This window comes from Mauremys reevesii, linkage group 6, assembly GCF_016161935.1.
Source record: "Mauremys reevesii isolate NIE-2019 linkage group 6, ASM1616193v1, whole genome shotgun sequence".
NCBI classification, from domain to species: Eukaryota; Metazoa; Chordata; order Testudines; family Geoemydidae; genus Mauremys; species Mauremys reevesii.
This window is the reverse complement of record NC_052628.1, coordinates 5,790,897-5,814,340: the sequence shown is the minus strand read 5'-3', so window position 1 is coordinate 5,814,340 and position 23,444 is coordinate 5,790,897. Positions and strand designations below refer to the sequence as shown.

Genomic DNA, 23,444 nt, shown 5'->3' with positions numbered 1-23,444 from the left:
ACAATAATGATCAGCAAATTATGAGTTTTCAAATGATACCTCACAAGGCATACTTTGTACAAAATGTATCAGTCTTGTAAAAAGAGTGCAGACTGTCATACAGGGATCAAGAGTTAGTTACCAAAAGTCAGGACACATCAGGATACTAGGAGGTTAGGCTTGGGTGATGGAACCAGAGGACAGGAAACAGTTACCAAGGGTCAGGCCGAGTGAGGATGCCAGGAGCTCAGGATTAGAAGCAACCTGACTAGTGGTCCATGGCAGGGTGAAGCCCAGTTGTACAGACAACTTCCTGTTTCCTCCTCTGGCTTAAATAGGGGCTATGACCCAATAGGGGACTTGGAGAGCTCCCAGAGTGCAGGGATAGGGGTTGTGCCCTGAGTTGGGCTTCATGGACCTCAGTCCTAGCTGGTGTCTGTGAGCTGCTGGTATAGGAGTGTGATGGTTCCCAGGACCACCACAGACCCGGGTTCAAGATCCATAGGGCCTAACAGTGTGCTGCAAACTGAGTGATTAAGGTTGATATCTTCCAAGGGGGTCCAAGGGAATTAGGCACTAATTCCCATGGACTATTTTGCAAATCCCAGCCTACAGGACCTCTTAGGTCCTACGCGGCCCATCCCCACTCTTCCAACCCCGGGGGCCAGTGAAGAATGAGTCCAGATAAAACTAGGTTGGATAAAGCACCAGAGAAGATCTAAGTGGGTCACATGATGGGGCTTCAAGCAGTTCCTAGCAGTGAAGCTGCAGTGGACTGCCTCACTGCTAGGACCTGCTTGAAGACCCATCATATGACAGACCCCCGATCACCATGCTAAATGCTGCTCCCTTAAATCGCCTGTATCAAATGATGAATTCTTTGTTGCGCTATGCCTGGAAATATCACACACTGTGACTGCACATGTCTGGACTTGCCCTAGGGTGGCCTATTGTGCGGCATTCCAGACAACTGCCCTGCCAGAGTACAGCTGGGGGCTATTGACTTTGAATGACTCAACGACTGGCCCATGCCAATGGAACAATGGTCTCTCTACCAGGAGCCCACAAGACTGGTGGGGCTGGAGCTTCTCTGTCTGACCCCATGGCACAGAGACAGGGGCCCTCTTGAAGAGCGAGATTTGGCTTTTTGCAGAGGGCTGACCATTGCCTCATATGAAAAGGACATGGAGGATGACCCCTGCCCAGCCTGAAACGCTGACAAACTACAGGCTCATAAGAAGGGGTGAACTTGACCCAGGGGATGGGGCACCTCAGGACTATGAGTTAAGTTACTACGGTTAAGAAAATCCCTTTGCTGAGCCTGTGTTTCTTGCTATCTTGCCACATTGTCCCCAAAGGAATTAAAGTAGGAGCCCAGGGGCCCCACTGCGTAGGTGGAGCTCTGGGGGGGGAGCGTATGTAAACAACTGTGAGGCTGCGAGGGTCTCAGGCGCTGTTTTCAGGTCTAAGTCTGCTGGATGGTAAAGTCCCACATCCTAAGGAAGAGCTCAGGTGAGAGATCTGAGCCCAGCAGTGTTTGCTAGAGTCTCAGAGCTAGAAACAGGGACTAGACTTTACCCAGATCCAACTAGTTTGGAAGCATGTGGGACCACACACAACAGAATGGTGACCGTGCTGTGGGACAGCGGGCCAATTTCATGGCACTCTAAATAATTCCTCTCCCTCCTTGATATTTACGCCCTTCTATTAACTGCAGTCATACCTCCCTTTCTGTGTGTTTTGTCTCCTGCAGCTCCTCATGCTTGGGAGAAGTGCCTCGTAAACCTCTGTAAAACTAACTCATCATCCTTCTTCAAAGCCCTCCTCTAAACTCTTCGTTTCCATGATGCCCACAGAAAACTTGACAATGGAGAGGCTGTTGATGTGCTGAGACCACTGCCTGTCACGCAGACCAATATTGTCTCATTGTTCCCTTGCACTCCCTCATCGGTCGTCTGTAGCCATTTGCCTCCTCTTGTCCTATACATAGATTGTGAGCACTTTGGGACAGCATCTGTCCTGTTGTTCTGTGTTTGTACAGCACCTTGCGCAATGGGGTCCTGGACTGGGACTCCTAGGCACTGTGGTGATACAAATTAATAATAATTAGTTGGACACTGTTGAATAGAGGAGAAAGAATATGGCAGTATACTTGGTTTCTGTTATCTCAGTCAAAGGAAATGCCAATTTATGACCCATGATCTCAATATGATCCATAGCTAGCCTCACCAGAAGGGATGGTGTTGCTGTACAAGTATCAGGTTTGAAATACCTAGATCCCCACTGAAGCCATGGGTTCAAAAGATGGGAGGTACAGCTTTGCCATTCCTCCTTCTGAAGAAGACGCACTGAGCTCCATTAAACCATGTGAGACTTCTTCAGGATAAGACCTTAAAAAGTATCTCATCTATGTGGATATTAAAAACTTCATGGCGCTTTCCACAAGATCACGAGATTGCCTTGGTATTCATAGCCAACATTTCCCCTCCTGTCACAGTTGTACAAAGTCAGTTATTGTGGAGTTGCTGATTACACCCCAGAAGTGGTTGTATTTCGGTGCTGCTGTGTGTGGTTCACTTGTCAAGCCTGTCAGGATGCTATGGGAATTATCTCCTCCCAGATATATTTCTGAAAGCTCCCAGCACTATTATCTTGGTGCATTTTCATAGCTTATTTAATAGTCTCCCCAAATTTAGGTCAATGCTCTCCTCGCATCTGATATCACTGTCTTGGGAGAATGCTAGCCCCTACTAGGATGTGGGACGGGGCAGAGGGACAGCCAGCCAGGAGCCACTTGCTAGAGGGGATCCAACAGAGTCAGAAAAAAACCTACACAGCCTTGCATTGCAACCTGCAAGGATCAAGCTCTAACAGATCAGGGAGTGACCTCCATAGCTAAGAGCTATCTACTGAAAACACCACCGTCAAATACCTGAGGACGGTAAAGCAGTGTCCTCAGAAGTTAGTACGTTCTAAAGGACAAGGTCTCACCAAAATAGCTAAATCATATACCATTTAGGGTTGTGTAAATACTGACCAACAGTTGGAGGTTGTCTTGTAAGTGGATAGGGAATTTGATTGTAGGTCAGAGTATTTGGTGTGATGTGCTCTCCTGAGTCCTTCCTGATTAGAAGGCTGACCAACAACTTCTGCAATAGCTACACTTCCTGGGCAGCCCAAGGTACAGCATACAGCCTTCTTTCCATGAAGTGACAAAGGCATGGACTGTCCTCTGCAGTCCATGCCTTTGTCCATGCCTGTCCATGAAGTGACAAAGGCATGGACTGCAGAGGACAGGAGGCAACTGATAGGCCAGCTGAAGACATTTCTGGCCACTGGTCCTCTCTGGGAATGTAGAAGCAGAGATGAGCCCAGCAGGACCCAGCGATCGAGTGACAACTGACAACCCCATGAACAAAGCTCTTTGATTGAGGGCATTTTCACTGCCCCCTGCCAGTAAGCATCACCTCCACTTCCTTGGTGTAACACACGGGCTAAGCACGTTGTGTCCAGCCTCTAATGGCTGGCCCACATGTCGGATAAATCAATCAGCTAATGGAGTTATTCTTTAGCTCTAGTGCCAGAGGCCTGTGCATTTGGAGATGAAGGTCACAAATTCAATCCCATGACAGAGGCTGTTATGCTTGGGTAAGCCTAAACCAGCTATTTTACAGGTACCTAACCTCACGACATACTAGGACAGCAGGAAGTCAACGGCATCAGGGCTTGCTGAGGAGAGACAGAGCTAGGTGTCATCAGCATACTGCCAACATTTCAGTCCATAGCCTCTCACCATCTCCCCCAGTGATGTCACAAACACGTTGAAGAGGGTGATAAGATTGGTCCCTGTGGGACAATACAAAAACAAGAGCTCTTGGGGAAGAACTGTGGGGCACTTTGTCCTTTTCTGGGATCTCTGAAAGAAAACGGGAACCAAGCTTCCCTACTGGACTTGCCCACGCTGTTAGGGCCCACAGATAAGTGGACAGCACCTCATCATCAATGGTGTTGAAGGTTACCAAAATATCTAACAATGGAGAGTCTATTGCTATACCCAGGCTGGACAAAACAAAGGAAAAGATAATGCAATAAATGAAGCTCTGAAAGATACAATGAAAAAAAAAAAGCAGATAATTTATTAAATTAAAACCTCACACACATATATAAATATATGTTTGGGTTTAAGACAGGATTCACCAAGTAGAACCAGAGAGGCTAGGAAGTAGAATGAAAGCGTGATTGTTTACAGATCCTCTGCTTACAGAGTGTGCAAGAGAGATGACCACACAAACACAGCAGGTGTTGGAAATACAAACCATTCAGGTAGAAACAGAAAGTCAAGGCATGGAGAGTAACCTTAGTAGGAGATGTGTTACCCCACAAGCTTCCTGTATGACACAGCCTTATCTGATGCTGAAGCTTATTATCTGGGAGACTCTGGACAAAATCATGGGCTGGAGTATCTCCCCAGTGGGGGCTAATATAGGAGTTTAAACTTAAAAGGACACTGTCATGTGATTGCTTTTGCTAGTTTAATTTTTGCATTCCCTCTACTGTTTTAGCAGATGGAAAATAATTCCCCTCCCCACCCCAACTACTGATTTTGTCCTTTTCTATTTGACAACAATTGATTTTCTTCCAAGGCTATAAATGTTTTAATAACTTTAACTTCGTAGTGCCTTGTGGCAAAATATATTTGCTTGCATTGACTGCTAACACTATTCTTAGTCTACTGCTGCTAACTACAACAATAGAGCCAACTGGAGAAGGTTTGTTTCTTTAGGATCTACCAAATTAGTAGCCTCTCCTGGTTCATGTTTACTGGATAATTAGAATCTGGAGCTCTTTTCCAACAAGATAATTTTAAACCTCTTCATTCCAGAATTCTTTGCTACAACATGCAAAACATGCTTCATGTATAGCTCCTACGGATGAAGAGGTGGCCATGTTTGCGGCCCCAAACCTTGACAATGTCCATTTAAAATACAATTATTACCAAAATACAGATTCAAGACAAAAACACCATCAGAGTTAAAATAATTAACAGACAAAAGGATCATTAAAAATCTGAGCGTGGTTAAGTATTGGCACCCATGAAGCACTAGAGAGCACAATGCTCCCATGCAGAATTCCGGAATGTGTACGCAAAGGCGCCTTTCAAATGTCATTTTTTGCTGTTAGTGTTAGTTAAAAAAGGCAATTACAGTTACAGTCAATCTGGAGAAGAACAGAAATTGAAGGTGTTCGGTCTAGACCCAGAAACTGAAGGCTCACATTTGGTCTAGACCCAGAAAAGCATTTCTTTTACAAAAGCAAAATCTTAAAAAAAAAATCCAAACCCATGTCCTATTGTCTATTTCCTCCTTGTTCCCCCCAAATACCAGCTGCCTCTCCTGAATTTTACTCTCTTTCTTTCTAAGGCCAAAGCAAACTATGTTAAACTTCATCTCCTGTGTCCAAGGAGCAGAAACATGAAGGACACTGAAGAGAGACTCCCCCAGCCAGTCCAGTGATGGGTCACTTGCCAGGTCCGTGGGACCTTAGGACAGAATTCTCTAGACAAAGCTTGTCCCCAGTGGATTAAGGAGCAGATACATGTCATGGCAGGATACTGATAAGAGACCGTAAATCTCCATAGGAATGGCTGGAGAGAAACAAATGATATGGGGACCGTTTCTCACCAGGCTCACTGGTGCAGGAAAACTGCTCCTATCTCTTCTGTCCTTGTATTTTTCCAACAAGCTTTTAAAATTCAGCTGTGATGCAAGAAAAGGGCATCAACTAATTTGTAAATAACATTAGATTAGAAAAAATTGTCTGGAATAATATAGGCTGTGGTATTTCCCTCCCCGTCACCCTTTTTAATTCCTCACGATAGGAGCCCGGTGCTGCTGTTGGACTTCACAAAATTCCATCTGCCCCACGACGCTGCAAAAGCTAATCCGCTGCCACCCAGCCGAGGTAGTTTAACAGTTGGGGCTCCTCAAGAGAAGGGATGCCCACCCCATAATTCCCAGAAATGCCTTTAAAAATAATCAGTTCCAAGGTTTCAACTCCTCAAATCTTGGTCTTAGTGAATACATGTTCCACACATTGTACAGTATGCACGTGCCAGCCAAACAACAGCCTGGGCCTCATCGCCAAGCCTTGCCAGCTCCACTGAGGGACAGGGTGGCACTGCGGATTGGTGCATGCACAAGTGCATGGGAGGCAGACAACAGCAGTACATCAGGGACAAGTCCAGGGGCTCACCGCCATGGAGGTATGGAACAGGAGCATGGAGGACCAGTCACAAAAGACTGAAAAAGCAGTACTGGTCCATATACCAGTGGCTGGAAACAAATAGCCTAGAACTTGTCTGTACCGCTGTGATTCTGACTTTTTCTAGCTGCACTTTTATTGTGTGAAAGGAATATTTCAGCTTCATATTTCTAGGAACACATGCCAGTGGCTACAATGTTACAATAAAATATGAACACTGCATGGTGCAGAAAATGTCCATTCATCCAGTAATCTGCAGTCATTTTTACCAATTCTGCACATTTCTTTAAATAACCAAGTGCATGAAGTAGATGGGAGTGCGTTTAAATAAACTGAAATAGATAGAGCATTAATAATTAAAGCCGGCAGGGAAACGTGCATTACGAGCTGCTAGTAGAAATAATTACGGATTTGTCTTATTTACAATGGAACCTGGAAACGGTATCAAAATAGTGCAAGTTAGTGAAAATGCCTTAAGACTGTTCTTACTCTATAACTACTATATATCTTGTTTTGAAGAGCACATCAAATACAGTTTGGACCTGTACATTGCCTGGCTGTGTGAGATATTTAAGGAGTTGGCAATAGGGTTCCCAGCATATACACTATGTCAAATAGCACTGATTTAAGGAAGACTACTTTCAAACAGATGCACAGTGCATTAACCCTTCAACATCCATTAATGTTATTAGACATTAGACAGCTGAGCTGAGTATATGCTTCCTAACATCTCAGCACGGTAAATATCAGAATGCTGAAGGCAACGGTAGATCACAGAATCATTGGAAATAATATTCAAGTGCTTGTACCTTTGTAACATTGTTAGGTTTTAAACAGGCTGCTTTTTAATTAGAAATAATCTAATTGAAATGCAGTGGTTCTTCTGTGTTCTGCAGCTCTTGCAAACTGCTTTATAGCTTAAAAAAATCGATAATGAAATATACTTCTCATATGAGGGCTGGCTAAACTATGGCTTCAATCGACTCCAAAATGTTGTGGATTTAATTATATTTTAGAATAATTGCTTGGCACAAGAAAAGTTTACCCAAAATTTACTAACACTTTCTGATTGGACTGTTCAAAAAGAAAAAAAAAAGGTATTCTCGCAGCATGATTACTAAATTCTAAGTGAAAGAGGAAGCTACTGTACTAACTCCTTGGCGAGGAGGCAGACAATCATTTGTCAAATAATTTAAAAGTGATACTGCGATTAACAAATCCAGAGCAGAAACAGGAACAAGGTCCTAAAAATCCTACAGACGGGCTGCAGAGTAATGAGCCTCATCAAATGAAGAAAATATCCTCCAGGATCCGGCTCTCCTCAAGCTCCTCCATTTCGCTTCGGGTACCATGCGGGGCTTGGCACCATGCAGGTTTTCTGGGGCTCCCATTCCGAGGGGCATGGGGTTTCTTCCAGTCGTAAGACTCTCCGTAGTGGTGTCCTGGGGCAGCGACTGGACTCATTGCTTCAACCAACTCAATAAGGGAGGCCTCATACCTGGAGGAAAACACCATGAAAATGCAGTCCTATTAAACACCATCGCATCAAGCACAGTTTGGAATGAACACTCCTAACTCCGTCCTCCTGACTAGAGTGAAACCTGTGCAATAGCGCCAATCGTGACAGGAGGGATCACAGCACTGCGACTGCTGCTAAGGTGAGCTCCAATGTGGAGGAAGTGAAGGAGAGGCAAAGCGTTAGTGGGCCCTTTATTTTGAGAGTACTTTCTTTTAATTTGTCACTCTCGCCAGGTTTCCTGTTGAATTGGACAGCGTCTCATTTACAGCGCAGAGATTCAGATTAGAACAGCTCACGGCATGACAGCTCAACAAGTGACTCATAAACATGCGGCACTTGCCTGAATAGGCTCTGCCCCTGATTTAGGTTCCTAGGGATTTGAAAACAGCAGGCACCTTTATTCTTCATGCTACAAAACACATGTGCTTCTTATAAATCTCTATGCAATATATGGAATCTATGTGTAACTGAAGGACTGAAGGAATATAATCCAGACAAAGTAACACAAAATCAACAGCTCAGGCATCGAGAGAGAATGCAAAGATGCTAAACATTACTCAAGCTGTCCTGTAAGTGTTCAGTACAGATGCGGAGGAGGTTTACAAGCCTACACGTGCAGTAACATACACAGAGTACTGGCAATTACTCTAGGCTGCTTAGACAGAGCTTCCTATTAATATTCACACAGGATCAGACCAGAGCTACATGCCAGGATGGGACTGATCATTACATTATATTTTCTACTCTTATCGTGTGTCCAGTTTTAAATGTTTCAAGCAATACAGCTTCCACCACTTCCCATGGGAGGCCATTCCCCAGTTTAGGAAATCTCTCTGAGGAAGTTTGCCTGATTTCCTGCCTAAGCATCCCTTCTCCCTCAGTTCCATCTTGTTATGTTTCCCTGTTCTAGCGTAAGCAATACCTTTTCCCCCGGGTGTCTACACTATTCAAATAATAATGCATACAATTACTAATAATCTGCACACAGAGAGAATTCCCCGTGCAGGCACTCCACGCACTTCACAAAGGTAAGACATTAGCTGGGCCCAGTGTATTTCATACTTGTGGAATTTGCCACAGAATTCACCCCTTGCTCTTGAACTGCGACCCTGAGCCTAACCTTGATTCCTTCTAAATTATGTTTCTCGTCATTAGTGTGGGGGGAAGTCCCTTAAAATATAACTCTAGCGTAATCAAATAATGATGCCTTCCTGAGTGTGCAAGCAGTCTGAACCAACAGTGCCGTGGGGTACGAACTGTCTCTGTCCTCAATGGAGTGTCAATTCTAAAAACTAAGGGAGAGAATTAACATGTCAACAGCTAGGTATTTCACCACCGATCATTTTAGCAGAAATAGCCCTGACGTGCTTGTGCTCACTTGTCTCCCATGCTACGTCGGGGGTCAGCCTCCAGCTGCCCAACACCACCGTCTGCAATGTGCACAAAGGTTTCCTACATGCTGAAGACTGAAAATGTGGGAAGAGAGCATACAATACATGGAATTTAATACCCAAACAAACACAGATACTATGCCACTGGGCTGCATTATTCATCACTGTATTTTATCCAATATTAACATCCACTTTCAAATTTAAATGAAGCTGCTGCAAGCTCTGCTCCAGAAACCCAGGGGCTTTGGTGCAGAATTTCGGTCCCTCTTGCAACATACCACATGGAGAATTGTATAGCTGGGACCCTGAGGCACAGATAAGCTAAGTGACTTGCCCGAGTTCATCAAATAAAGTAGTAGCATGTCAGGGGTCTGAACCACAAGACTATGCTGCCTAACCTGAGTTACTTCTCAGCCAAGTTGGAATTTTGCACATGGTACACAAAGCAACGGTCAAAGATCTAACCTTTACCCAGTTATACCCCCCCGCAGTGGGCAATTGTGGATTCTAATGACAATCTTAGTTCTTTCAAACTTTTGTTGCACTGGTAAGTCAATTCTTTCAGCTCCTCCAATCATTGTTACTGTTCCCTCCAATTTGCTGTCCACTATCACTCCTAGGTCTATCTGGCTCACCACTACTGCATTGCAACTCCATTACTGCATTATTCCCTCTAACTGAGATTACATTCTTTCCCCCAGCTTGCATTTTTTGTGAATTTCCTGCCTGTGTTTGCAGCCTTTCTAGATCCCTTTGTAATTTGTCTGTTCAAACCAGCCAATGGAGCCACAGATAAGCAGTTCAAATAAAATAAACAGGACAGAATTCTATTGAACTTGACCACTTGAATGGCTAACCCTTCTCTGCGATGACATATTATAAGTATTCTGGCCAAGACTTTCAGAAGTTAATGATGATTTTGGGTGTCCAACCTGAGAGACACTAAAAGGGGCTTGATTTTCTGTAAGTGCTGAGCATCAGCCCTCTGAAAATTGAGCCCCTCTAAGGCATCTCAACATGGACATCCAAAGTCCCAGCTTCAAAGTTGGTCCCACAACTTTACAAAGATGAGCTTTTGACATGTGGAATGCTTGAACCAGACACATTTATATACATTCCGTGCACCAAAAAAGAAACCCAGCTCTCACACACACTGGTTTCATTAGCCACACCTAAACCTCCCTACTAGATTCATCTAGCCTAACATTCAAATGCTTATCTCCCTGCCTGCGGCTCGATCATAAAATTTCAATTTCTCCAGCAGCCACATTCAATCACAGATTAGGTTGGGGGATGGGGAGAGACGACACAAACCAGCAAGTATGTTTGCAATGAACGTGCAGCCTCCAGTGTTCAGCAGCACCTTGGAGCTAATTTCTTCTGCAAGTTTATCTAACTTTTACAGCATTTCTGCTATCGGGAAGGCTAAATGATTTGGCAGATTACAAGAGCAGCAAATAGCAAAGATTATTTAAAAGACCAGGCATTGTAAATCAGTCTATTTGACACCACAGTTATATATGCAATAAAGCGAACAAACTCTGCTAACGGAGCATTATCTGATAAAGAGAAAGCTCCTTGCAGGTATTTAGTGTTTAATCCCATGAAAATAGTTTGCCCTGATTTGTCTAGGTGACATCAGACAGCAGCTGGCTGGAGGCAACGGAGTTGATCCAGCATGCCTTGAACCTCACAAAGGCAATTTTCTCAACATTTATTGGTATCCGAATATTTAAAGGGACACTGCCAACGTCTTCAGACCCTAAAATATACCTTCTTCTAAAGAAAGCATGTAGGTCCCTGGTATGCCCTGATTAAAAAAAATAAAGATAGGGTTCATTACTATTTATATGGCACTGCAGACTTGCATGACTCTACTGTAAGGTGGGTGCACAGTTGTTGGAAATGTGTACTTAGAGAGTAATTACCAATGGTTCACAATCAAGCTGGAGGGGCATATCAAGTGGGGTCCTGCACGGATCTGTCCTGGGTCTGATTCTATTCAATATCTTCATAAGTGATTTGGATAATGGCATAGAGAGTACACTTATGAAGTCTGCAAATGATACCAAGCTGGGAGGGGTTGCAAGTGCTTTGGAGGACAGGATGGAGAAATGGTCTGAAATAAATAGGAGGAAATTCAATGAGGACAAATGCAAAGTATTACACCTGGGAAGGAGAAATCAATTGTACACATACAAAATGGGAAATGGTTGCCTAGGAAGGACTGCAGAGAAGGATCAGGGGTTATCAGTGGATCACAAACTAAAACCTCAACTGGAGTATTGTGTCCTGTTCTGGGCACCATACTTCAGGAAAGATTTGAGGAAAGTCCAGAGGAGAGCAACAAAAATGATTAAAGGTCTAGAAAACATAAGCTAGGAGGAAAGATTGAAAAAACTGGGTTTGGTTAGTCTGGAGAAGAGAAGACTGATGGGGGATATGATAACAGTCTTCAAGTACATAAAAGTTTGCCATAAAGAAGAGGGAGATAAACTCTTCTCCTTAACCACTGAGGATAGGACAAGAAGTAATGGGCTTAAACTGCAGGAAGAAAGATTTAGATTAGACATTAGGAAAAAGTTTGTAACTGTAAAGGTAATTAAGCTCTGGAACAAAATGCCTAGAGAGGTTGTGGAATCTCCATCATTGGAGGTTTTTACGGGCAGGTTAGACAAACACCTGTCAGGGATGGTCTAGATAATACTTAGTCCTGGATCAGATGACCTGTTGAGGTCCCTTCCAGTCCTACATTTCTATGATTCCATGATGTCAACAGCTGCAAGATCGAGTGCTCAAAACTCAGGAAACTTCAGTCTTCACTTGCCAAAGCTACATATCCTTACGGAGCAAATTAACAGAAAAGAGTAGTTTACCGTTTCCATTTAACAAGGGAAAAAAATTCACACATGCAACATGAAAAGTGCCTTAGTAGCCTTTACCTGGAATTTTCTGACTTCTGGGTGTTTGACTGAGCAACCAAAGTGCTGCATCAGTGTTAGTTTTTTGCACAGAATTTTCTATGAGGTACCCCCCCACACACACAGGAAGAAAGAAAATTTTGGGGGTGGAGGGCAGGAGTCAGACTTGCAAGGCTTCTCATTGTCCTTTTAAAGTTAGCATGAACTCAGGCTACTTATTTGCCACAATCACCTTCTTTTGGAAGCCCTGACTGACTGTGTGTTATGGAGTCATGCTGTAGAACAGCCTCCTTTTTCAGCCTGATTTTGACACTTCCCCATGGACATTTTTCCACCCCTAACCTCTGTCAGCCTAAAAATGTGCGTATTTCATCATGCTAGAGGAGAATTTGCTGAGAAAGTGTTAGATTGATCAGACCAGCAGCATAAGGATCGTGGATCTTGGAAAAAATAGTGCTTTGAACTTTTGGAAAGTTATTCTGGTGTTTACCTTGTCTGTTCATAACTAGCTGCTCAGTATAAAAACTTTAACATTGTTTATTTTCACTGATAACTACTACACAGACCTAGTTTTATTTTTTGTCGTCCTAAATTGTTAGTTATTTGGGGCCTGGTTTTCGGGGAATTGGAAGTCAGTGGGAGTTACAAGTCCTCAACACACCTGAAAACCGGGCCATAATTTCTTCTCAACAAATCTCTTAACCATTGGAAGCCTGAGATTATTATAAGCTCCACGAACTCTATGCGGGAGAGAGAGCACACAGGATTGGCGTGCAGGGCTCTAAGCAGCGGGAGAAAAAGAGAGGATGTGACCTAGGAAACAGTCCAGCTGTAGGTGAACTCTGACGTAGAGTTATAGAGTTTAGAATGGGCACTCCAGCTCCTGCACAGTTTATCAGCTCTGCACATTAAAGACAAAGGGTAAAACTTCAAAAGCACCTGAACAACTAAGGCGCCTGAGTCGTGTAGACACTTTTGAAAATTTTACCCAACACTTTTTTCTTAAGTTTTACGTTTTAATTAAATATTAAGAGTCTGGGGGAGTTTATAACCACCAAAGGTGGAGGAGTTTCTTAGCCGATTCTTAACATCGTAAATTAAATGTTCATATTTTAAATGAAAGAAAATACTCCAAAAATAAAATAGTTTGACTGAGTGTCAAAAGGGAAGTACAACCGCCCCATCCCCTCCACTCCCCTCAGCTTACTGGTCAGCTGGACTTTTATACCCAGAACACTGGGAAAGTGTTTTATTTTACTTCATGCTTCAAAAGTGAATCAGCAGGAACAATCTGGGATTCGCACAGCTGAAATGCACTCAAATGTGATTGCTGGTCTGGGAACAATAGTTTTGTACATTCACAGTACAGAGTCTGAGAAATCACTTCGCAGTGATTATACAAACCTTTGTATTCTTGCTAATAAAAGCTGCTGTCCAATCAGAGTACAGGGAATTACACACTATGGAGTTACTGAGAAATGCCATGGTTATGCAAAATTGACATCTAGAACCAATATGAATGCAGGAAATTGTGTATTGGAGGAGTGGAAAAAACCCAGTAGTTATGGAGCTGTAACTGTACTGCATCATTCCACTCTGATTGGCTGAAATATTAAATACATTTAGATTATGGAATAGGACATTGCATTCTGAAATATGTAACATTTCATGTACACAGTACAATATATAAAGTACACATTTAGCTGTATTATGTTTTTGTATTGCACTGTACAGTTTAACTAATAAAATCACTTGCTCCTGTCTGCAGAAAACAGCACAATCCCAAACAAATTTGATATTTGCCGGAGTCAGTAAAAATTTCCCTACTCGGCAAAATAACTAGATTTATTAGAGTCATAAACACTCTGGCAGTGAGATATATGTATATTTCCTTAAACAAGCAGTGTCACGTATTATTTGATCATCATGTTCAGAGATATCTTTTCATTTACAGTCCCTGAAAATTTATTCTTTGACCATAAATGTCTAGAAAACACACAGCGCCTTTTCTACAAGGTGATGACATTTCAACAAAGCACACCAGCAATATGGCATCAGAGATTAGTAGTTGTACAGGTTTACTTTTATTTAACTGCATGTATCCAATGATATAAAAAGTTTATTTTCATATTTCTGCTTGAATTCTCAACATAAACCTCCAAGTGATTTACTAACGTTACATGAATTGCCTTTGGATTAGAGCAGGTTTTGAAGCTTGGAGGCACAATATTATACTAGTACTTTGTACTTCTAAGCACTATCCATCTCCAAGCACTTTACAAACATTAACTACAGCTACTAATACTCCGGGAAGGTGAGGGGCCCATTTCACAGAAAGGGAAACTAAAGTTTAAACAGGTTAGCTACAAATGCCTACGGTTATACAGGAAATATCAGTTCCCAAAGCCTTACAGAAATAATGTAACATAGGAGAGCAAACAAAAGCCACCTCCTTGGGGGGAAAAAGAATAGATACAGATGTTCAACAGTCCAAGCAATCAACTCGCCAACCCTACTGTCAGAGGTGATGGCAGCTAAAGGCGTGTATCTTCACTGCAGAGTCAGCCCAGATGATTGGCACCCTGGTCTGATCACCAAGTTAGCCTAGCTGGGGTGCAAGCCGCTAATTGCAAAGCCTTACCTGAGTTACTGGTGCTGCACGCCCTCAAGGGTGTCACTAGTCTTCTGGGGGACTATCTGATGGTTCTTTGGGCTGCTGTCAGCTGAGTCACTCTGATTCTTTCCCAGGGGATTGTGGGAGAGCGTCTGTCTTTCTGGGCACATGGGGGAATTGTGGAAGGCACTGGAGGACTATCAGAGTGATTTAGCCCGTGTCCTCACTGCAAAAAGTGCAGGTTACCAGTCTGAGTGAAAGCAGAACTCAGGCTTAAACTGTCTCCCCATCCCAAAGCCAAGCCAGCTAACCTGGTATTGAGCGCATCACTGACTCGCTGAGAGATCTGTGTGCATATGGATGGAAAAGTCAGGGACACTATGTAAGTAAGAGCCCAGAAAACTCAGCAGTGACGACATAACGAAAGAGGACAGGAGCAGGTTCAGGGGAGCTTGCCATTTTGGTTTGACTCAATGGCTGAAGAACCACACAAACAACAATGGGAAAAATAAATGTGAAAGCAGGATGTTAAAACTTCAGGGATTTAAACAAATTAGAAACAAGGCAGGCTCTGAGATCCCCAGGCATCCCTGTCTGCTGACTTCCAGGATTCTGAAATAGGAGATAAGCACATGGACTGAAAGGCCAAGGCGGTGAAAAAAGGATTGTAGGCAAAGGGAAAGTGCTGGTTTCTATGGAACTTCTTGAGTGACTGCATATCTTTTACTTCTGGATAGTCAGAGACACTCCCCAGACTCTCCATTCATTGCAGGAGTCGGGAAGATGAGACACTCGACAATGCAATTTTTATTTAACCTGACATCAGCTTTGGTAGTGTAGGGTGCTGGTACCCACTGTATATTTTCCAAATACATGTCAGTGTATTTTAGCTCTCGAGTTAAATGATCAGGCTGCAGAATATTTTCTATGTAATTAAAAAAAGATCTGAGCCTTTTATTTAAAATACATCACACAATTGATTTGCATAGTGTCCTTAGCGAGAGCATCCCAGAGTGCTGTTAAACTAACACCTACATAATAGAAAGCTCACAATATCAGATATGTTTCATGATACTCTCTAAGGCAGTATTCATACAATCACAAGCTCAAGAAGGAAAAGACCTGTTATATCATCCAGACACCTCCCTGCCCATGGAGAACTGTTCCCTACAGCATGCTTCCTGGAATTTGCCCCAAGCAGTGGGGCTCTCGCTGTTTTGCTTAGGAAAAGGATAAATGGACACAAATCAGACATTAGGAATGGCAATATACAAAAACCTGTAGGAGAACACTTCAACCTCCCTGGCCACACAGTAGCAGATCTTAAGGTGGCCATCCTGCAGCAAAAAAACGTTAGGACCAGACTTCATAGAGAAACTGCTGAGCTCCAGTTCATCTGCAAATTTGACACCATCACCCCAGGACTAAACAAAGACTCTGAATGGCTTGCCAATTACAGAACCAGTTTCTCCTCCCTTGGTTTTCACACCTCAACTGCTAGAACAGGGCCTCATCCTCCCTGATTGATCTAACCTCGTTATCTCTAGCTTGCTTCTTGCTTGCTTATAAATACCTGCCCCTGGAAATTTCCACCACTTGCATCCGAAGAAGTGGGTATTCACCCACGAAAGCTCATGCTGCAAAACGTCTGTTAGTCTATAAGGTGCCACAGGATTCTTTGCTGTTTTGCTTAGGAGGCCATTCCCGAGCCAAATACATCTCAGCCTCTCATGACTGTTATTATTTATGTAGATGTTAGTAGAGCACCTAGAGGCCCTGATCAAGATTGGGGACTCACTGTACAAATGTTTCTAAGAGTTTACAGTCTAATTAGACAAGTCAGACAAAGGTGGGGGGGGGGAATGGATGCAACACAGAAGCAGAGTGATCAGAGTTGTGCAGGGTAAACGTCAGGTTAGTGCCATGAGTTTTTCCTTTTCAATTTGCGGGAGGGGAAAGGTGTTTTTCTGTGTACACACACATTATGTGCACACACTCTGTCGGAGTTTTTCCTTATAGGCAGCCTAAGTCGAAGCAAAAGTTTTCCCTTTCTTAACTTCACCCCATTACTCATAGTTACAGATCCTTGTGCAAGACTTAGAAATTCATCTCCTTCTCTAGTGTTACACCCTTCAAATATTTGAATATTATGTTCCCCCCACCAACCTAAGTCATCACTTATCCAAGCTAGACATATTTTAATCTTTTCTCATAAATCAATCCCTCAAACCTAGTGATAATTTTTTATTGCTCTTCTCTGAGCTTCCTCTAATTTGTCAATATCTTTCTGGTAACATGGCACCCAGAACTGAACACAATGTTCCCCGGGTATGGTCACACCAGAGCTGTTAGGACAATCTGCTCTGTGCTATATGATGAAATGTTTTTGCAGCCCAAAATTGCACTGGCCTTTTTTGTAGCCATAACCTCACTCTGCAAAACCCTAATTTTTAATCTATTAATACATCTGAGCATAATACATCATTGTACGCCATAAAACCTGACACACAACTCCAACAGACACACTAGCTCACATTCAGTGGGGTCACTGGCAATAACGATCCCATCAGAGACAACAGTTCTTTGCAGGATCGGGCATGCAGTAGGGAGGGAAGAAATAGACTTTTATAATAGCATCATGCCCTTGGCTAACCGAACTGGCCATGCTTGGCACATTTATCATGCTGAAGGGTTTGCCCCCATCACTAGGAGTGTTGAAGAGACCTTGATCCTGAAACTGGCTGAGTGGTGTTGGTACGTTCCTGGCCCACTGCAGACAGAACAGTATCAGTGCAATAAAGGACAAAGGGCTCAACACAGTGTCTCAGAGACCTCTGCCCTGGATCCAGGCTGATTAGTGAGTCTCATTTTTCTTGGTGCTCATTGGTGCTTCATTACTGAAAGCGTTTGCTACCACTTCCCCTCATGTAACAACAGCCCAATGTTATTTTCACTTAACCACGAAAGAGCACTGCCTCTCCTCCCTATCGCCCGCCATGTCCTCACTCCCTTTTCTCTGCTTTTCTACTTCCTTGCTCCTATGACTCAACTCCTCCATCTCCTGCTCACCTAGGGTGACCAGATGTCCCGATTTTATGGGGACAGTCCTGATTTTTTTTTTTTTTTTTTTTTATATAGGCTCCTATTACCCTCTACCCCCGTCCGATTTTTCACATTTGCTGTCTGGTCACCTATGCTCATCCAGCCCTCATTCTAAAACATAAAAACAAACCAGACAAAAAACGGTGGGACTAACATGGAATTTACATGGGACTTACATGGTGTGATAGACTCAGGCCAGTTGGGAACAGCAGAGAAGTAGAAGGGGGATATACTGGCCACTGAATAAGCAGTTTTCTGTTCCCTGAGTGATCAGAGCAAGGGCTGCCCCAGGCTAATGAGAACCCCTGACTCCAATTAACCTGCTAAGAATCAGGTGAGGCTGTTAAGCACCTGACTCTAATTAAGGCCCCTCTGATACTATACAAGGGTTCACTCCAGTTAGGCCAAAGGGAGCCAGGGGAGAGGAATTGCATGTGAGGAGCTGGGAGCAACAGACGTGCAAGAAGCTGAGAGTGAGTAGGCACTGCTGGAGGACTGAGAAGTATAAGCGTTATCAGACATCAGAAGGAAGGTCTGGTGGTGAGGAGGAGGCCATGGGGAAGTAGCCCAGGGAGTTGTAGCTGTCGCACAACTGTACCAGGAGGCAGTCTAGACAGCTGCAGTCCACAGGGCCCTGGGCTGGAACCCGGAGTAGAGGGCTGGCCCGGGTTCCCCCTAAACCTCCCAACTCCTGATCAAACACAGGAGGAATTGACCTGGACTGTGGCTTCTACCAGAGGGGAAGGTCTCTGGGCTGTTTCCCGACCCACAGAGTGAATCTGTGAAGCGAGCAAATCCACCAATAAGCGCAGGACCCACCAAGGTAGGGGAGGAACTTTGTCACAATGGATACTCTGTTTTCATACTGGGCTTCACCATTCACTGTTCCAAATGAGACTAAGCCAGTATTGTCTTTTCTACATCTCATCTAATCCCTCTTTATTTCTCTCATTTTCCATTCCCATCCACCCTTACAGACTCATTCTCACCAACCTTTTGCTTTTACAACCTTACCCAACCAGTCATTCCCCCCTAACAATCTCTATCTCACTAAGCCATTAAGAAATATATTTTTAAGAGAAGAAAGAAACGTTTAGAAAAAATAAGAACTAAGCAGACAGAGCAGGTGAAGAAGCACCAATGTTCACTCTTGATTTTACACGTATAACCCTTCTCCATTCCCCTGTCCTGTCTTTGTTTTTGGCTTCTCTTTTCATAGTCCCTCTCTCTCTTTTGAGTGCCAATCTTTTGGGGGTAGGGGTGGTCTTTTACTTGTCTGAACAGTGCCTACAACTTTATGGATGCTAAATAAAAATAACCTCAGCATAACATTTTAAAAGATTTCATGCAGGTTACAAAGCATTAGCTAACATTTTCCAAATGTGCATGCTTAATGGGCACTTAAATAAGAATAGCCTGATTTTCAGAGGTGCTGGGCACATGCAGTACCCATTGACTTCAATCATCATTTCCATGGATTAACACGCTGCCTTTCTTCACAAGTTCAGTCCAAATTCTTAGCCAGCCATAGAAATAATAAATCAGCTTTTTGCTTCAACAGGTACAGTAATCGGAAGATCTGTGCAGTCTTAGGTCAAGCACTAATAATGGTTTTATGATTCCAAAGTTTCCTACCTTGTCATTTAGTCACTGAACTGTAAGCCTTCACTGAATTTCTAACCATTGTGGGCAAGAAATGCTATTAGCTGGGCAAGATTTAAGACCTCATTATACAGAGATACAAGATCTGGATGCAGATCTTAAATAGACACAGGGTGACGTCCTGCCACACTGAAGTCAATGGGAGCTTTGACATTGACTTCAATGGAGCCAGGATTCCCCCTATTATGTATTCATTTTCTGCATTATGGTGAATAAGTATTGCAGCCTTTCTACCTTTTTATACCAGCACAATTGAAAATGAATCTTCATCTCAATGTTTCTTCCCCCCCGCCCCCCTTCAATGAAATATTTTATATATAGTCTAATGGAACACCTAAACTAACACCAACTCCTACCGGTGCTTTACACTATTCTTCCTCTTGCTGAATAGTTTAATTTCTTCTGCTGTGACTTGGGAGTGTTTTATAGTGGAATCAGGCAGCCAAATCCTTCTGTTCCCTTAATTATATCTGCCCTGGCAGCTACATCACTGAAAAACAAGTTACGATTAAACATTTCAGATACCCATAAACACTAGGCTGCTATAATATAATGTCCTGTGTTCCTGGCTTTATGGGAAGAGCGGTTTCAGGGAGGTTTAAAAAAAAATTAAATAAGCCCAGCACTTTTAAATGTCTGAAAATCTAAAGATACCTTAACTATTCTTCAATACCTTAATCATTCTGTGGAATCATGATCTGGTATAATGGCCATTTTAAGTGAAAGGTTTGCTGCTCTGCACAGTTGCTACTTCCTATTAATTGTGAATTAAAACATAATTTAGCATGGCTGTATGCCAGCATGACAAGTAACATTTGCAGACACTAACTCCAGTTGAATAAGGGAAAAAGCACTTAAAGATGCCTTCAAGTAATAGAAAGTCCCTTACCAAGCTGTACTTTAAAACTAATAGAGCTTCAAGTTGACAAACTGACATGGATTAAGAACAGAACTGTTGAAACAAAAAGAAAAGTGCCTGCCTTCTAAATCTTACAGGGCAAAAGTGATGCTTGGTTATCATTCTGTTTATTAGCATGCACTTTGGAGAGTTCAGGGCAGGTCTGGATACACATTCATTCCATTTTATGCTGCACATTACTGAAAACACATTTGGCATAAATAATTCATAAATGCTTTGTCTGAAACTTAAGATTCCAAAATGCCACATGGTTTTCAGCTTTATGGCTGCTTGGTCTTTAGAACAGAAATAGACAACAGATGGATGAATTTGGCGACCCTGGTAAGGACCCATCACTTAGAATTACACATGGGAGGTAAGAGTGAACATCTTCTAGCTTCAGAGCCATGGAACCGCGTGGCCTTGGAGATAGCCACACACAGTCACGCTGGCTGGAAACCCCATGCTTATGTTAGCAGTCAGCTGTCATGGAATGGGGCAAGAAAGGGCAGAGGAGTGGGAGGAGTGCTTGCTCACTTGGATGCTGGAAAGACCTTGATATAAAATAAAAGTATGTACTCAAAAAACGAATGCTCTGGTATTTTCAATTAATGGGCTGGGTACCCCTCAGATGGAATTTGGGGCATGAGAGGAGTCTCACAAACAGAAGACATGGTGAGGAACCAACAAGATTTAAACAATGCGTTAGAAGTTTTGAGGAATTACCGTATGGAGTTTAGTAGTAAGCAAAGAGTACTAAGAATGTTCCTATACTGCCTTTTGATAAACCCATTTTCTGATCACACAGTACATCACATGTGTCCTTCACGCCAGCATTTCTCCCTATTTTTCACTAGTGTCACTTCATCGCTGTTACTGGAGTTATTCTAGTATGAAACTGGAGCAATGCAGTGAAGAATAAGGCCTCGTGTGTCTATATTGTATTGTCTGGGCTAGATGGCCCCATCCTGCATGGAGCAGAGTGTCTTCAACTTCCACGGAAGTGACAGTGCTCTGCACTTTGCTGGATAGGGCCCTAAGATTGTATGTTCCTTGTGATGCTACATCTCACTGATGATGGATCTGATATATGCTTCAGGCTCAATCACACTGTTTAAAAATGATTAATTTACCCAGGAAAGCTCAGCTCAGACAGCAGCTGCTTTTCAGTGAGATCCCATCCCCCACTCTTCTACTCCCCTTCCAGTAGGCTGAGAGGGGCACAAGGACTTCCATGTGACTTACCAAAAGAAACCATATTTGTTTAATTAGCTGGATTGGAACAGAGAATTTTCCTACTTGCCAGCTCTTTACTTGATCTTAGTGCCTCCAGCAGTTTTCCCTTAGAGTAAGTGTCTGAACTAAGCTAATGCCCACCGGAGACCATGGGCCTGGAGCTGTGGCAGTGAACACAAACCCCCTAGAGGAACAGCATTCTGTTACGTAAGTTCTGACAAACTCCCAGATGTGTACTCTGTTATATAGGACTGTGGACTAAAGGCAGTTCCATTCTTCTCCATTTGGCCTGCAGCTGTCTGGGGTAATGTTTAAATTAACTGAGATTTCGTACATCAAAGAGAAGGATATATATGATTCAGCGGAAGCTACTGAGGTATAACAATAGCCATAGAAATAAACCAGGTACCACCAACACAGTGTAAGTCAGCGTGTTAGAAAGGAGTCAAAGGGGGACACAACCGGGCTAGCGAGGAGTCACACTGTGAGCATGAGAACCCACGATAGGGCAGAACAGGTCAGCAGACTTGACATGGCATTAGAAGGCACCCTTAGAACAAGCCAGCAGTAAAGCCAGGAGTGTAGGGTTCTGGGGCCAGGCTCCCCTGGGCAGTAGGCATTGCATTTTAACAACCTATTTCAAAAACTGTACACAGGTGGTAGGTGTCACACTGAGATAAATTACCTGTTTTTTGCAGCTGAACAGATGGGTATGGAAGAGAAGTTTTAGTCTGTTAATTCCCAGCAATAACTAGTAAAGGTGTTCTTGGGCTCCTCGGGATTACTTTTCGAAAACCATACACCTGTCGACACCCTGCGCTTCTGTCATGAACTACCTGGTATCACGGATATGCTACAAAAAAATTAAGTAAGGGTCTGAATGGCTCAGGAGACTGGTATTAAGCCGCTCACTTCCAGGTTCTTTATTTGAATCCAGCCCAGGCTGGAAGTGACCAAAAATTGCTCCCAGCTACTGTGTGCTGGGTTATTAAAATGAAATGGCAAGACTCAGTAGATGTGCTCTCACCACGAAAACCACCACAGCTGACAACCTTATTGGTAGCAACAGCAGAGGCCAAAGACTGAATGAATAATTAACGGATGTTATTCTAGCACCAATTCCCACTTAATTTTATACAGAAAACTCAAAGGAAACAGATCTTTTAACTTACAAAAAAACCCTCCAAAAACCAATACAAAATGAATGCAACCCAGGGACTTACGGTTCTATGCAACAACATGAAAAGAGTGCACGCAAGACAGTGAAGTCTGCAGGGCGTGAAATTAAAAATTTCACACAGATACAATGAAGTCATGATACAGTGTTACAACCTTGGCACAAAAATCTTCTGGTTTGAGTAAAGTCAGTGTCATGTGATGTTACGGTTTGTGCCCCAGTAGAAATGGCTTGCTGCTGAAAAGTCTGTAGAACAAAACAAAGAGATGAAGCACGGGAATGTTTGGATAGTTAAAAGGGGGAGGGGGGGGCTATATGTTCTACCCATTTAGGCATTTCTTAGGTACCCATCACTGTCATATCGAATTGCCATGTTATACTGAAGAAATGGCACACTACTCTCTCACATCTGGAAATCTAGAAGGTAAGATATGATTGAGGAACAAGTAAAAGGAGATTTGATCTGACAGGTCTTGAGGTTTCGGGTCTCTCTCATCAGACCAGCCTGCTATTTTGACTCTGAATCCTTCAAGTCTACCAAAAATGGCGCGGGAGTGTAGTCTTCAAGTTCCAAGGGTATGCATGAGAATAAGGACACACCCAACAATTACAAAGCATCAAGGAAGAGTTGGGATGCAAGGCACATGGGGTGATGCTAAGCAATCCTTGCAGGAATTGCTTCAC

At 43.2% G+C, this 23,444-nt stretch overlaps 1 protein-coding gene across 3 annotated transcripts in view; it reads right to left on the bottom strand.

The window, feature by feature from the left end:
* Nucleotides 1–4,092: 4,092 nt before the first annotated feature.
* The window catches only part of KIAA1328 (KIAA1328 ortholog), a 258,387-nt gene continuing 239,035 nt past the window's right edge, over nt 4,093–23,444 (bottom strand). For 2 of the 3 annotated variants that reach the window (XM_039543309.1, XM_039543308.1), the window contains one exon: nt 4,093–7,738. In XM_039543309.1, the coding sequence (XP_039399243.1) occupies nt 7,525–7,738 (214 nt within the window). In that variant the 3' untranslated portion in view covers nt 4,093–7,524. Of the gene's footprint in view, nt 7,739–19,857; nt 19,940–23,444 lie in introns of those variants that run through there. The other variant, XM_039543310.1, reaches the window with a different exon arrangement.